The sequence below is a fragment of the Heptranchias perlo genome, chromosome 3 (genome assembly GCF_035084215.1).
Source record: "Heptranchias perlo isolate sHepPer1 chromosome 3, sHepPer1.hap1, whole genome shotgun sequence".
Lineage (NCBI taxonomy): Eukaryota > Metazoa > Chordata > Chondrichthyes > Hexanchiformes > Hexanchidae > Heptranchias > Heptranchias perlo.
Genome location: NC_090327.1, coordinates 104,904,266 through 104,921,241, shown reverse-complemented (window position 1 = coordinate 104,921,241; position 16,976 = coordinate 104,904,266). Strand labels below are relative to the sequence as shown.

The 16,976-nt window shown below is 41.3% G+C and overlaps 1 protein-coding gene across 1 annotated transcript in view; it reads left to right on the top strand.

Moving 5' to 3' along the window:
- LOC137318778 (protein disulfide-isomerase TMX3-like) overlaps nucleotides 1–16,976 on the top strand; it is a 148,396-nt gene that overhangs the window by 59,180 nt on the left and 72,240 nt on the right. The window contains exons 7-8 of the mRNA XM_067981432.1: nucleotides 8,110–8,209; nucleotides 12,322–12,399. Coding sequence (XP_067837533.1) covers nucleotides 8,110–8,209; nucleotides 12,322–12,399 — 178 coding nt within the window. The remainder of the gene's footprint in view (nucleotides 1–8,109; nucleotides 8,210–12,321; nucleotides 12,400–16,976) is intronic.

Sequence of the window (16,976 nt, the reverse complement as noted above, 5' to 3'; positions counted from 1 at the left end):
GAGTCTCTAGAATTTTGGAAGATAACCACCAGTGCATCCACTATTTCCAGGGCCACTTCCTTTAGTACTCTGGGATGTAGATTATCAGGCCCTGGGGATTTGTCAGCCTTTAGCCCCTGTAATTTCCCTAGCACTTTTTTTTTTACCAGTACTGGTTTCCTTCAGTTCCTCCCTCTCATTAGACCATTGGTTCCCTAATATTTCTGGGAAGTTATTTGTGTCCTCCTTTGTGAAGACAGAACCAAAGTACGTGTTTAATTGTTCTGCCATTTCTTTGTTCCCCATTATAATTTCCCCATTTCTGACTGTAAGGGACCTACATTTGTCTTCACTAATCTTTTTCTCTTGACATATTTATAGAAGCTTTTACAATCAGTTTTTATGTTCCCTGCTAGTTCACTCTCATACTCTATTTTTTCCCCTCTTAATCAATCTCTTTGTCCTCCTTTGCTGAATTCTAAACTGCTCCCAATCCTCAGGCTTGCTGCTTTTTCTGGCAATTTTATATGTCTCCTCTTTGGATCTAATACTATCCCTAATTTCTTTTGTAAGCCACGGTTGAGCCACCTTTCCTGTTTTATTTTTGCACCAGACAGGAATGAATAATTGTTGTAATTCCTGCACACGTTCTTTAAATATTAGCCATTGCCTATCCACTGTCCTCCATTTTAGTTCCCCAATCTATCATAGCCAACTTGTACCTCATACTTTCGTAATTTCCTTTATTTAGATTCAGGACAGTGGTTTCGGATTCAACTACTTCACTCTCCATCTTAATGAGGAATTCTATCATGTTATGGTCGCTCTTCCCTAAGGGACCCCGCACAACAAGATTGTTAATTAATCCTTTCTCATTGCACAATGACCATGATGGGCCATTTTTTCTCCAGAAAATATTCAGCCAAAGGCAGCTAATCTGTTTGTCTAAACTTTATTACAAACTTGTGGGGTCTAGTTATAAAGGTATTGGGCTCTTTATTTTGCAGTTAGATTTCCTCACTGACATCACTCCTTTGGACCAGATTGTAGTTTTTTTAAAAAAGTGCTGTGGCTTTATTATTGCTGGGTATGACCTGTGTTGCCACCTGTGAAATGCTAATAGCACTGGGCATACCTTGTGAATGCCAAATATAACCATGAGTGCTCGATGAGTTTGTGAAGTACATACCTCTGTCCCTTGAATGTGTCACGCTGCATTAGTTTTGAACACACCAATACTAGCTTTTACACATTACTATGTTCTCTGTTGAAATCAGATTTCATTATAAGGTGAATATCCACTACTGATGTTGGATTGTGGCCTGGAGGGTATCTGGAGATCCCAGTGGAGCATGGGATCCATGAGCTGCCACAGAGCAGTTTAGCTGGCTTAGTTTCTAAAGCTACTTTCATATTTTCTCAAGACCTGTCCTATGCCACAAGTTCCCAAACTTCAGGTTTTGTATACCTGGCTGCAAGCCAAATGTTAAAACTGAGTCTCTAAGATCCTCAGTTCTGAAGACCCAGTAAAAAGGGCCTTGCTGGCCGACAGTTTTAGCGAGTCCCAGCAGTTTTGCGTTTGGCTGATTATGCAAGACTCATGATTCAAGAACTGTGACACACAATCTGTAAATGGTTTTGGTGCAACCTTTTTGAAATAGTCATCGCCAAGATTTTTTTTGTTATGTTCTAGTAGATAAATTAAATAAAAATAAGTGAAAATGGAAGAAGATAAGTTGCCAAGCCCGGATGAAATGTGTACCAGGCTGTTAAGAGAAGCAGGGGAAGAAATAGCGGAGGCTCTGACCATTTTCCAGTCCTCCCTGGTTACAGACATGGTGGCGGAGGATTGGAGGACTGCTAATGTTGTACTGTTGCTCAGAAAGGGATAGGCCGAGTAATTACAGGTCAGTCAGCCATACCTTGGTGGTGGGCAAATTATTGGAAACGATTCCGAGGGACAGTATTGATCGTCATTTAGAAAGGCACGGATTAATCCATGCCTGTTAGCATGGATTTGTTATGGGAAGGTCGTGCCTGATTAACCTGATTGTATTTTTTGAGAAGGTAACAAGTGGGGGGTCGATGGGGGTAGCGTGTTTGATGTAGTCTGCATGGATTTTAGCAAGGCTTTTGACAAGGTCCCACATGGCAGAGTGGCCAGAAAAGTAAGAGCCCATGGGATCCAAGGGAAAGTGGCAAGTTGGATCCAAAATTGGCTCAGTGGCAGGAAGCAAAGGGTAATGGTCGACGGGTGTTTTTGTGACTGGAAGGCTGCTTCCAGTGGGGTTCCGCAGGGCTCACTACCAGGTCCCTTGCTTTTTGTGGTATATATTAATGATTTAGACCTAAATGCAGGGGGCATGATTAAGAAGTTTGCAGATGATACAAAAATTGGCCATTTGGTTGATGGTGAGGAGGAAAGCTGTAGACTGCAGGAAGACATCAATGGACTAGTCAGTTGGGCAGAAAAGTGGCAAATGGAATTCATTCTGGAGAAGTGTGAGGTAATGCATTTGGGGAGGGCAAACAAGGCAAGGGACTACACAATAAATGGGAGGATACTAAAAGGTACAGAGGGACCTTGGAGTGCATGTCCACAGATCCCTGAAGGTAGCAGGACATGTAGATAAGGCGATTAAGAAGGCATACGGGATACTTTCCTTTATTAGCCGATGCACAGAATATAAAAGCAGGGAGGTTATGCTGGAACTGTATAAAACACTAGTTAGGCCACAGCTTGAGTGCTGCGCACAGTTCTGGTCACCACGTTACAGGAAAGATGTGATTGCACTGGAGATGGTAGAGGAGATTTACAAGGATATTGCCAGGACTGGAGAATTTTAGCTATGAGGAAAGATTGGATAGGCTGGGGTTGTTTTCTTTGGAACCGAGGTGGCTGAGGGGAGATTTAATTGCGGTGTATAAAATTATGAGGGGCCTAGATAGAGTGGATAGGAAGGACCTATTTCCCTGAGCAGAGAGGTCAATAACCAGGGGGCATAGATTTGAAGTAATTGGTCGAAGGATTATAGGGGAGCTGAGGAGAAATGTTTTCACCCACAAGGTGCTGGGGGTCTGGAACTCACTGCCTGAAAGGGTCGTAGAAGCAGAAACCCTCATCGCATTTAAAAAGTACTTGGTCCGTACTTCAAGTGCACATCCAAGTGTTGGAAAGTGGTATTAGGCTGGATTGCTCTTTTTCGGTCGGCACAGACACGATGGACCGACTGGCCTTCTCCTGTGCCAAAAATTTCTATGATTCTATGATTTTAGGCACCAGGTTTTGTTCTTTGGTTTAAAACTAAGATAAGAGTTTAATATGTGGATTGAGAAAAGGGCCATAGGGCCATTGTATCCATTCCTTCTGCCAGATTATATAATTTGCCCCATCATGAAATGTATCTTTTTTTTAATCTCCTGGGGAGATGAATAGCTAAGCTTAAAATTTCTAAAAGAAAACTAAAATGTTTCCCTAACTTTAAGGCAATCTGGTGAAACTCCCTGATATTAACCTAACATTAACATTCATTCAACTTGGACTAATTAAATTCCCTGGATGACATTCCCATGTTCTCAGCAGCACAGAAACCATGGTGTTCTTTAGAGTAGGGAGGCCCCTTAGTAACTATCTGATAAGTAACTCGCCCACTGAAGTGAATGAAATCTCAATGCACAAGTCCTTTTCTCATGACCACTCCAGCCCCATGTTTTTCAGACCATTGAAGTGAATTGGATAGCCTGTTTAAGTGAATCATAACATTGCCATCATGGCTAAACTGAGCCATCTAACTCTTCCAGGAAGCATGGATCTTGTTCCATTTCAAACTGATCAGATAGCTGTGAACTTCGCATTCGCATTTGCCTGTTACTTTAGATGCCTTTGCTGTCGCATGCCAATACAGCAAATGTCAACATCATAGCTGACTGAATAGCTCATCAGTCAGTCGATGTTCTGGTGTGCATTCTTTCTATTTTTTAATTCGTTCATGGGATGTGGCGAGGCCGGCATTTATTGCCACTAATTGCCCTTGAGTTAACTTTCTAGCCTTCATTTTCCCTCTGCTCTTGCTGGCCCTCATGATTCACTGACTCCTGACTCTGAGCACGTTTCAGTTCTAAGTTCAAATCCAGCTGTTCAATCTTCTTCTCTCAATTGAAAACATGAGATGTTTTCAACTCTTATCCATGCACATTTGTCCCAGTTGGTGTATACCAATGGAACATTATAGTTGACTGTCCAGCTGTGATGTTAAAAATTGCTGTGGAGGCTTAAAACAGCAAGGGTAGCAGAAATGGAAAGAATTGTTCAGAGGCTGGTTCGATATATGTGAATATATACGCTGGCAAATGATCTATTCAAAAAATTACAGTACATTTGTCATCTTCAAACCTGTTATTACAATTTTTTTTTAAAAGTATTAATTGAATTAGCAATAACTGCATTAGGCCTTTTCCGTATATCTACTTCTCTGCTGGGCGTGGGATACGTTGAAAGGTACAGCCCCCATCACCAAGTTGCATTCCATTTAATTGATTGTAGATGGTGCTGTGGGGAGATATTTTTCTGTTTACCCGGAGATTTTTGTTATGACACTGTTTCAATCAGGAATTTTTGAACTTGCCTTTGTCAACGTGCTCGTGCTTCCAAACATTGAGTTCAGTCCTATATCAATACAGTATCAAATGGATCCAACACGTGACCTTTCTCGCTCTGAGCCCAGACCATGCACTTTTTAAAAATTTACACTCCCAGACTTAGGTATTTAATACACATGTATGACAGGAAAATTCATTACTCTCAGCGAATTCCTTGATTCCAATTGCATCAGCTGAAATCACTGACTTAATGCTATTCAGTAATCAGCAATGTGTGTGTTTATGTACTGTTGCCCAAGTTATGGTTGTTTTTGCTGCTGATACATAACATTCAAAATCCCACAATTGAGATTGCTGATGTAATGGTATTCAATGCATTGGTTACAGTTTCAGTTTGGCACGAATTAGAAATGATCTCATTTGGCTTCCTGCTTCTACAGATCTCTAATGCTGAGAAGGGTGTGCAGTTAATGCATTGCTGAGTAATAGATATTCTCTTATTTGGTATCTTAGTGCAAAGACTGAAATCTGCTTTTCAAGCAAAGAGCTCATTGTGCTATTTAATTTATCAGAACAATTCTGTTATCACTTTGGCCTCAGGTTATCATTTTGACAACCTGCCATTAATGTAGAAAATGTCCCATGGAGCTTAACAGAGGGAGTGGGAAAAAAATAGATAAAAGGAATAAAGGAGTGAACGCTGATCCATCGTGCGAGAGTTAGAAGAGGTGACCAAAAACTTGGTTGAAAGATGGGTTTTGAGAAGATTTTTGAAGGTGGATAGAGAGGTGGAGGGGTTTAGGCAGGGATTTCCAGAGAGTAGGACCAAGGCAGCTGAAGACACTGCTACCAATGGTGGGAGAAGGGTTTGAAGGTAAGGATGAGTATTTTAAATTTTATGCATAGGGGATGGAAAGCTAATATAGGTCAGTGAGGATGGGACTGATGAGTGTGCAAAACAGGATTTGGGAAGCAGAGTTTTGAACAAGTTAGAGTTTATGCAGAATGGGAGACTAGTAAGGAGGACATTGCAAAAACCGAGACTAGAAGTAACAAAAGTGTGGATAGGAGTTTCAGCGGCAATGGTTTCAGCTGCAGTGTGGTGAGGTCAAGCGATGTTGCAAAGGAGGAAGTAAGCAGCCTTGACGATCGATAGGATATGGGGTTTGAAGTTCAGATCTGGGTCAAACATGGTCTGTTTCAGCCTGAACCGATGAAGTGGTGGAGTCAATAGCAAGGGAACAGAGTTTATGGTGAGTGCCAAAAATGATGCATAGGAACAGGAGATGCCCTCCGAGTGTGTTCCGACATTCAATCAGATCATGGCTGATCTGTACCTCCGCTACATTTACCTGCCTTTGCATCATATCCTTTGATACCCTTACCTAACAAAAATCTATCGATCTCCGGCTTGAAAATTTCAATTGTCTCAGCATCCACATCCTTTTGGGGAGAGTTTTCCAGATTTCCACTACCCTTTGTGTGAAAAAGTGCTTCCAGATTTCACTCCTGAACGGCTTAGCTCTAATTTTAATATTATGCCCCCTTGTTTTGGATTTCCCCACCAGAGGAAATAGTTTCTCCGTATCTACCCTATCGAATCCTTTTGTCATTTTAAATATCTCGACTAGATCACCCCACAACCTTCTATACTCGAGGGAATACAAGTTAATGCAACCTGTCCTCATAATTTAACCCTTTTAAGCCTTATTGGCATAAGTCGTTCCGATACTCATTTGTTGAAAATTTTGACTCATTCCTGACTTGATGTTAGACAGGAAGCTGTTGCTGTGTCTGCAGATGATGTCACCTAGGGCAGCATGTATATAAGAATAAGGAGAGGGCCATGGGTAACAGTACAGGAACGGGAAGAAAACCCTTTGCTGGAGAAATGCTAACTGTTTGAGCAGGTTTGAATGGAACCACACAACGGCAGTTCCACAGTTGGACAACGGAGAAGAGGCAATAGGGGAGAATGGTGTGGTCGCTAATGTATCAGACTCTGAAGAGAGGCCAAGGAGGGATATGCACTGCTGTCACAATAACTGAGGGTGTAATTCATAACTGTCGCCAGGGCAATCTTAGTGCTGTGAAGAGGGTGGAAGCAGTACTGAGGGGATTTGAACGTGGGATTAGCATACGGCCTTTCATTAGTAATATTTTCTTTTTATAATTTTTAATAAAAATTGTTATTATCTTGGATTTGATGCCTCTTGTTTCATAGTGGAGGTTAAGAATTCGGCACTCTGTGGCTTCAAGTTGAAAAGATAATGGTATCAAGAGCTAACAGTCTTGATCTTTGTTGGCTTGTACTACCTGTATCTGTTTTACATTAGTGAACTGCTTTTAAAGCTCAGTAAATAATGCCAGTTTTTGTTATGCTGGACCTGCCGCATTTATACTGCAGGATGGATTCAACAACAACAGGGAGCTGCACATACAACCCCTGCCCCTCTAGTCTACATTCTACTGGTACATGTTGTTTTTATTTGCCACCATTGGCAGTTTGGGTTTAAGGCAGCAAGTCAAAGCCATTATCCAGTTGATTTTTGCCACCTCCGACAGCAAGAGCATCAAGTTGTTTGCACTAAGGAGTTCTTGCCAACGCCACGACAGTGTTACTGCCAAATCTCTTGCCATTAAAGACAGTTATGTAGTATATAATGAGTAGCTTATTTTTTTACTGTGCACTTTGTTTTCAGGCGTGTTTGATTTTGGAAAAGACCTATGAAAAATTTGATGCAATCATGTTCAGTGTTACATCTGTGTTTTTAAAAAAAACTATTTGGTTCATAATGTACTACTTATTGCCTGGGTAATATGGTATTTCACTGCTCACTTTGCTCTTTACCTGCTAAGTGGTAACTCTCTACATTTAACTTCTCTGTTTAGATTTAGATGAAATACTGTTTCAGCTGTAGTTTCCTTTTATTCCTGCATAGCTGTTTGCTTTTTTTCTATGCAAGTTGTACGACCTTATCACACCTTTTATTTATCTCATTTGATTGGTTTCTATTAGATTTTTTCTTTCTCTGCTTCAAAAATCACTTTTACACACGGCCTATAGTTGTTCTTCCATACTGACTCATATCAGTTTAGTTTCAATTCGCATTTCTCGTATCCATAATTTATTTGGGATCCAGTCATAAAACTCGGTCGTGGAGTAGAGGTATTTATACCTGCAGTTTCTTTCACTCTATCTTATGCCACTTGATTTGCATGGGTTTTGTAGGCAGCCTGAAACTGTGCACTATATTTGCAGATCTTTACACCATAAAGTAGCCATGTTTATTTTCATTGATCAAGTTGTAAAATGAAGGTGGGGAGAAGAAATGCAAACCAACTAGAATAATGGCTGTGTCAGGAGAGATTGCAGAGATCCGCCTGCAGGCAGTTTATGTTCATTATACAGTCAAGTTACTCCTGGTTAAAGAATGGGAGTTGACATTTGAAGCAGCAGTATATGTGCATTTGATCCTTGATAGATTGTGAAATCGATACTTATACTTCTTCTTTTGTTTTTATTAATAGGCCGCTGGTCAGATCACTTCCCACTCAGCAGCTGTTTGACCATTGGCAAAAGAGACATCCAGTTTTCTTCGTGTATGTTGGCAGTGAATCTCCACTGAAGGTCTGAAAATAAATGTATTTTAAACAAAGATCTGCGCGAGAATTACCTTGGGGTAGTTTCTCCCGATCGGCTGCCAAACTTCGGTGGAAGATCGGAGGAAGTCCCAAATACACATGTAAACAGAGTTTCCTCTAATCTTCTGCCGAATTTATGGCGACCAATTAGGAGAAACCCCAAGGAAGTTCCGGGCGGATGTGTTGGTGAGAGGATGGAAGTGGATAAGTCACAGGGGCCTTAGTGCTGCTGAAAGAAGTCAGAGGAGATAGCAGAGGCTCTGGCCACAATCTTTCAAGTATGCAAATTGTACCATTCGACTCCAGAGCAGCCAATGTAACACATTTGTTCTAGAACGATAAACCAGGTAACCAGAGACCCATAAATCTAAGGTCAATTGTGGACATGCTGTTAGAATCCATAACGCAATATAAAATTAGTGACCATTTAGAAATGTATGAGTTAATGTGGGACAGCCAGAAAATGATTTGTTAAAGGCAAGTCATGTTTGACAAATTTAAGAGTTTTTAAAAATTGACCAATTGGGTAGATAGAGAATGCAATAGATGCAGTGCATATGGATTTTCAGAGGTATTTGATAAGGTGTCTCACGAGGCTTGTTAGAAAAATTAAAACGTATGGTAAAAGAGGAAATGTAACCGCAGAGATAGAAAGTTGGTTGACTGACAGGAAATAGAGTTTAGGTACATGGGTGTTGGATTGGAAAGGTTTGAAAGTGGTGTACCCCAGAGTCAGTGCTGGGTCCACTTTTGTTCTCTATAGACTGGATGTAAGGAATGCAGTCTCAAAATTTGCTGACAACACACAAAAGTAGTGTTTGACAAAGTGCGGAAACTGTAATAGTGGAATGGGCAGGCAGGTGCAGTTTATTGTGGATAAATTTGAGGTAGTACATTTTGGGAGGAAAATCAAGGAATGGGGGTTTACATTTAATTGAAGGACACTTTTTTTATTCGTTCATGGGATGTGGGCGTCGCTGGCGAGGCAAGCATTTATTGCCCATCCTAATTGCCCTTGAGAAGGTGGTGGTGAGCCGCGGCCTTGAACCGCTGCAGTCCGTGTGGTGACGGTTCTCCCACAGTGCTGTTAGGTAGGGAGTTCCAGGATTTTGACCCAGCGACAATGAAGGAACGGTGATATATTTCCAAGTCGGAATGGTGTGAGATTTGGAGGGGAATGTGCAGGTGCTGTTGTTCCCATGTACCTGCTGCTCTTGTCCTTCTAGGTGGTAGAGGTCGCGGGTTTGGGAGGTGCTGTCGAAGAAGCCTTGGCGAGTTGCTGCAGTGCATCCTGTGGATGGTACACACTGCAGTCACTGTGCGCCGGTGGTGAAGGGAGTGAATTTTTGTTTCGGGTGGTGGATGGGGTGCCAATCAAACGGGCTGCTTTGTCCTGGATGGTGTCGAGCTTCTTGAGTGTTGTTGGAGCTGCACTCATCCAGGCAAGTGGACATTATTCCATCACACTCCTGACTTGTGCCTTGTAAATGGTGGAAAGGCTTTGGGGAGTCAGGAGGTGAGTCACTCGCCGCAGAATACCCAGCCTCTGATCTGCTCTTGTAGCCACAGTATTTATATGGCTGGTCCAGTTAAGTTTCTGGTCAATGGGGACCCCCAGGATGTTGATGGTGGGGGATTCGGCGATGGTAATGTCATTGAATGTCAAGGGGAGGTGGTTAGACTCTCTCTTGTTGGAGATAGGCATTGTCTGGAGCTTGCCACTTATGAGCCCAAGTCTGGATGTTGTCCAGGTCTTGCTGCATGCAGGCACGGACTGCTTCATTATCTGAGGGGTTGCAAATGGAACTGAACACTGTCCAATCATCAGCGAACATCCCCATTTCTGACCTTATGATGGAGGGAAGGTCATTGATGAAGCAGCTGAAGATGGTTGGGCCTAGGACACTGCCCTAAGGAACTCCTGCAGCCATGTCCTGGGGCTGTGATGATTGGCCTGCAACAACCACTACCATCTTCCTTTGTGCTAGGTATGACTCCAACCACTGGAGAGTTTTCCCCCTGATTGCCACACTCAGTCAAATGCTGCCTTGATGTCAAGGTCAGTCACTCTCACCTCACCTCTGGAATTCAGCTCTTTTGTCCATGTTTGGACCAAGGCTGTAATGAGGTCTGGAGCCGAGTGGTCCTGGTGGAACCCAAACTGAGCATCGGTGAGCAGGTTATTGGTGAGTAAGTGCCGCTTGATAGCACTGTCGACGACACCTTCCATCACTTTGCTGCTGATTGTGAGTAGACTGATGGGGCGGTAATTGGCCGGATTGGATTTGTCCTGCTTTTTGTGGACAGGACATACCTGGGCAATTTTCCACATTGTCAGGTAGATGCCAGTTTTGTAGCTATACTGGAACAGCTTGGCGAGAGGCGCAGCTAGTTCTGGAGCACAAGTCTTCAGCACTACAGCTGGGATGTTGTCGGGGCCATAGCCTTTGCTGTATCCAGTGCACTCAGCCGTTTGTTGATATCACGTGAAGTGAATCGAATTGGCTGAAGACTGGCTTCTGTGATGGTGGGGATATTGGGAGGAGGCCAAGATGGATCATCCACTCGGCACTTCTGGCTGAAGATGGTTGCAAATGCTTCAGCCTTGTCTTTTGTACTCACGTGCTGGACTCCGCCATCATTAAGGATGGGGATGTTTACAGAGCCTCCTCTTCCCGTTAGTTGTTTAATTGTCCACCACCATTCACGACTGGATGTGGCAGGACTGCAGAGCTTTGATCTGATCCGTTGGTTGTGGAATCTCTTAGCTCTGTCTATAGCATGTTGCTTCCGCTGTTTAGCATGAATGTAGTCCTGTGTTGTGGCTTCACCAGGTTGGCACCTCATTTTTAGGTATGCCTGGTGCTGCTCCTGGCATGCTCTTCTACACTCCTTATTGAACCAAGGTTGATCCCCTGGCTTGTTGGTAATAGTAGAGTGAGGAATATGCCAGGCCGTGAGGTTACAGATTGTGGTTGTGGTTAAAGAGGCGGTCCTAAGGGTTTAAATACATAATTCAAAGAGAGTGCAAGTGCAGCTAGCTGAAGAAATATATAAAAAAAGGGCCAACAGCATCTTGGGTTTTATAACCAGGCGCATCGAGTAAGAGTAAAAAAAAAAGTAATAAATTTGTATAAAACATCGGTTATACCATCGCTTGAATGTCCAATGTAGATTTACCAGGATGATGCCAAGGATGGGAAATTATAGTTACGAGGAGAGTCTTGATCCACTGAGACAATTTCCACTAGAGCAGAGAAGGCTCAGAGGAGATTTAATTGAGATTTTTTAAATTATGAAAGGTTTTGAATAGGGAAAGAATTTCCTATGACTGGGGAGTCAGTGACAAGGGGTCATCAATTTAAAATGGTCACCAAGATAGTAAGGAAAGAGATTATAAGAAATTTCTTTACACAGAGAGTTTGTTGGAGCATGGAATGCTTTGCCATAGGAACTGGCTGACCGTTTCATTTTTATGTGAAAATGGAAAAATATTTGAAGCAGTGTAAGTTACACAGCTATGGAGAAAAAACAGGGCCGGTGGGATTTGATTTTAGTTGCTCTAACGAAGAGCCAGTGCCAGCATTATGGGCCGAATGGCCTCCTGTGCTATAAACTTATATGGTTCAAAGTGTTGACTTCTTTGTATACAGAATATTTGACGTAGCAAAACACAGCTATTTCTCCACCTTTTAACACCTACATAGCATTTTTTGATTGAAATCGTAAGAAAAGAACTTGAAATATTATTAAATATTTGAATAAACTGAATGATGTCTCAGTCTTTCTAGATTCTGAGGATGATGCCTAAAATTTGCTACAGTCTTTCTAGATTCTGATGATGATGCCTAAAATTTGCTACAGTCTTTCTAGATTTTGAGGATGATGCCTAAAATTTGCTACAGTATTCAAAGGATTTATGTCCCAAAACCATAAATGTATCTAATAAAAAATATTTGCCATAAATTGATGCAAATATATTATCCAGATTTATTCTTTAGTTTTTAACTTGGTATGGATTCTTGGGTGCATGAGGAAAAAAAATTTGGAGAATTGTGTTTTAACCCTTGACATTCTTATAATTTTACTCCCCACCAGGAGAAATTCTTTGAGGTGGCATCAGAACTGATTGTATATACCTACTTCTTTTCTGCTTCAGAGGATGCTTTCCCACAGGTAAATTTTTCAAGTTAATTATCATGTGACTTTTTAAAATTGTAATTGATACTTTTCTTGTTTTGATTTGCCATAAATGCCATTATGTCCGTCCAGCCTGCTTCTTTCACATAAGTGGCCTCTGTTCTAGATCCTTTCCCCTACTCTCTAAAGCAGCATTATCCCTTTCGTTCAGCCTGCAGAAGCAGTAGGTTTTATTGTTAAAAAGTTTCACTTTTTTTCAATGTTGGATTTCCAGAATTAATCAAGTTTTAATTTCAATTAGTTGCTTATAGACTCACTAGCTTAGTGATAATGAAATATAGTGATATTGAAGGAAATAGCTTAGAGGAGTTTGAATCTGACAACCAGGGAAGGGGCAGAATTTTTCAGCAATAGATGGTATTGGTCTGGGATGCTTTAGGGTTCTTGTCATTGAACAGTACGTAATAATGCAGCGTTCTCAAATGGTCAGACTCAGTAACTCCAAGCCACTTCCTTAACATCATGGCATCATCTTGTGGTCACTTTTCAAAAATCAACAAAATTGATCAAATTAAATAAAGGGACATAAATGTTAATGATCCTTTAGCAATGGTATGAAGGCATTTAAATACACACTAGGGAAGTTGAAGGGAAGAAGAAATGTTATTGCCTGGAATTTCCGCAAGGATTCTCCCGATGGTCCGCTGGAAGATTGGCAGAAATGGTGTAACCAACCGTTAATGCTGTTTCTCCAGTGTTTCCACCAATCTTCCATCAAAGTTACAACAGGAGTTCGGGGAACCTACGTGGAAATTCTTTCTTTTATATCTCTAAAGGCATCTGTTTGTTGAACAGTGGTTTGCTAGGATCCTCCGATTAGCTCCGGTAGATTTGGTAACGACACTGCTGGAGTGCCAAGAAGATGAGTAAACTTGACTATCACCTACTTTTACCTCCGTAATGATATCCTCTGGCCCTGCCTCAGCCCATCTGCTGCTGAAACTCTCAAACCTGCCTTTGTCACTTCTAGACTCAATTATTCCAATGCTCTCCTGGTTGGCCTCCCATCTTCCACCCTCTGTAAACCAAAGTTCATTCAATATTCTGCCCGCATCATCCCGCACCGAGTCCCACTCTCCCATCATCCCTGTGCTCACTGACCTACATAAGCGCCTGGTCCCTCACTGTCTCATGTTTGAAATTCTAATCCTCGTGTTCATATTCCCTTCATGGCCTTTCCCCTCCTTACCTCTGTAACCTTCTCTATCCCAAGAACTCTGAGTCGCTGCGTTCCTCAACTCTTGCCTCATGCATCTGGAAACCCTTTCACCCCACTATTGGCAGCTGTGCCTTCAGCCTTCTAAGCCCCCAGCTCTGGAATTCCTTCCCTACACTTTTCTGCCTCACCACCTCCCTCTCTTTTTTTTAAGATTCAACTTAAAACCCAGTTCTATGACCAAGTTTTTAGTCATCATTCCTTATATCTCCTCCTTTAGCTCTGTGTGGACTTTTGTCTGATTATGCTTCAGTAAAACGCTTTGAGATGTGTTTCTATGTTAATGGAGCCTTGTTGACAATCTAGATGAAGTAAAAACCTTCAGAGTTTTTGTTGATTGTGCAGAAGGATCCGTTTAAAATGATTTGAGGTTATCTTTTAGTGTTTTATGGCTAATTAAATGTATAATCTAACGGTATTCCTAAAAGCAAAATGTTTTGACATTAGCAACAATGGTCTCCTGCTCTGCAAAGATGTATGCTTTTCACCTTTTCATTTAATGATTGTGCTTAGTTGTGTTTCCAGTCTCGGTTGTGTGGGCTTTACAATAGTGTCAAATATACAAATCTGGTTAAAAGCACACTATTTTTAACATTGATGCTGATTGACTGGTTGTGCTAATACTGGGCAAGGTTATTGTGGTCACTGAACATTTGTATATTTTCCATTGTGGTAGCGGTGAGTAATGATCTGTATGAAATGTGTAGTGACAGCTGCAGAGAAGGACTTTAACGTTCCCTTTAGTTTTTAAAATTTTGTGCATGATAGTTCACACAAATTCAAAAGACTAATTCGGAACGTATGTTTATTATGTGATAAATTGGGATACGTTAGTAGAGTGGGTGTGACTGTCATGGCAGCTGAAAGATATCTTATTTGTCCCTTTCTCTCTTTCCTCCCCCCCCTCCCCCCTCCAATAGTAATGGTTAATTTTATGAATCATGATTGGAACCATAATTTTTTGGTACAAGAAATAATGAACTAATCAGAATGTTCAGATGTAAGCCTACACTGAACATGAGCATAAAGCTTTGATTTGGATGAATGGACAAAACCAGCTGGCGCAAAAAGCTTTATTATACTTCAGTTACGAGGGACTTTAGTTACATGGATGGACTGAAGAAGCTGGGGTTGTGCTCCTTGGAACAGAGAAAGTTGCGAGGAGGTTTGATAGAGGTATTCAAAATCATGAAGGGTCTAGACAGAGTAGACTGTAAAACTGTTCCTATTGGTGGAAGGGTCAAGAACCGCAGGACACAGATTTGAGGTGATTGGCTTAAGACCCAAAGGTGACATGTGGAAAAACTTTTTTTACACAATGAGTGGTTAGGATCCGGAATGCATTGCCTGAAGGAGTGGTGGAGGCAGATTCAATCATGGCCTTCAAAAGGGAACTGGATAAGTACTTGAAAGTTAAAAAATTTGTAGGGCTACGGGGTTCGGGCGGGGAGTGGGACTAGCTGCATTGTTCTTGCATAGAACCAGCGCGATGGGCCAAATGGCCTCCTTCCGTGCTGTAACCTTTCTATGATTCTATAGAAATTATTTTTTAAAATAGTACTAAAGATCACAGTGATCAGCTGCACAATTGGCTTAGATATATAGAAAGAGCTTTGACTTTCCATATTTATAACATATTAAAAATCTTGCATATAGCATGCACTTCCTGTAAGTCATATCTCCTGTAACACATTGCTGCATGCAATTTCTTGATGATGCCCCCATTATCTAGGCTGACACTTGAGCGCATTACTGTGGGAGTGCTGCATCGTCAGATGTCCCATCTTTCAGGTGACATGTTAAACTAAGGCACCATCTAGCTTTTCAGGTGGGTGTAAAGATTGCATGACAGTATTCAAAGAAGAGGAGGGGAGTTCTCTCGGTGTCCTGTTAAAATTTATCCCTCAATCAACACCTCCAAAAATAGATTATTTGGTCATTTATCTCATTACTTGTTTGTGGGATATTGTGTGCAGCTTGGTTGCGAAGTTTGCTCACGAAACAACAGTGACTACACGTGAAATATCATTCATTGACTGTGAAGCGCTAAGGATTCTGCTGAGGCCGTGAAAGGTTCTATATAAATATAAGCTTCGTTTCTAAATGTTGTAAAATAGTGCATCCTTTAATTCACCTTGAGCAGTGCTATAGGATATCTGCTAGTTTTTCAAATTTTTTACTCTTTCACCGCAGTTACTACTTCAACAATTTATAATAACATTATCCAGTTTATATTTATAAATATATTTTGAGTAGCAGAGACCCTATTACTAATTAATATGGGGTTGTAATGCCCTTGGTGGTCATATAACCTGCTGATACATGCTGTTCAGGTCCATACAGAAAGAATGGCCACTTGGACAAGGCACCAGCAGGCTGCTTGGCTCATGAAACCGTACAACAGGAGAAAGGGGAATAAATTGGGGTGGGAATTTTATGTTGTTTAGTTGTTGCTGAAGTTTCTAGATTGCACATTTCAACAATTGAGGCTTTGCGGATCTTCTGGTGCTCCTACAGGTCACGTTTCCATGTCTGCTTTTAACTCAGCCGCAAGTTGCGTAAACTTTTGCATCTATTTCTTTAGCATAAAAAACACACCTATTTCTCCCCTACCCCCAAACTGCATGCTCACTCTAATGTGTAATTCATAATGTAAGCATCCTGCATTCCTTATGGATTAAAAGTTTTTAAAAAAATGAAAAATGCTGAAAATACACAATAGGCTCATCAGCATCTGAAAAGATAGATTAGTGATTTGGATAGACACCCTGCGCTAGAATCAGTACTGATAGAGCCTCTCACCGCTAATTGTATTTTGTGCACTTCAACCATAATTCTCTAGCTCCCTCTTTTTCAGTTTACTGTAATGGAATTTAACAAGGACTTCTACCATGATGAGTCAAATGGAGTATAAACTTATTCCTATGGTTCCACGGCACAATAAGTTATATTTTTGGCCACTCAGGCCTATGAGTGGAGCAGGCACTGCACAACCATAAAACGTGGCCCTGATCCCCACCACTTCAGTGCAGAATACAATTTTCTAACAGGCCTTTTAGATCAGTCTGAATTGGTTTTACCAGAAAGAAGCCATTGATTCATTTAAATATTATAATACATCAAAATGAAACCTAGCTCAATTTTCTGTTCATTTAATGTGGAATTCTGTTGGGTGCTCTATCTGCGCATCTGCAGTGGGCAGAAGGAAAGCTCCAAGAGCGATGAAGCTCTTGAAGCATCCAAGACCTTTTTAGTCATTTTTTATTATCCAGTTTCACATTGTTTTTAAGTTCTGGCTTATTTTTTGGCAATTTTATGAATTTTTTAAAAAATATTT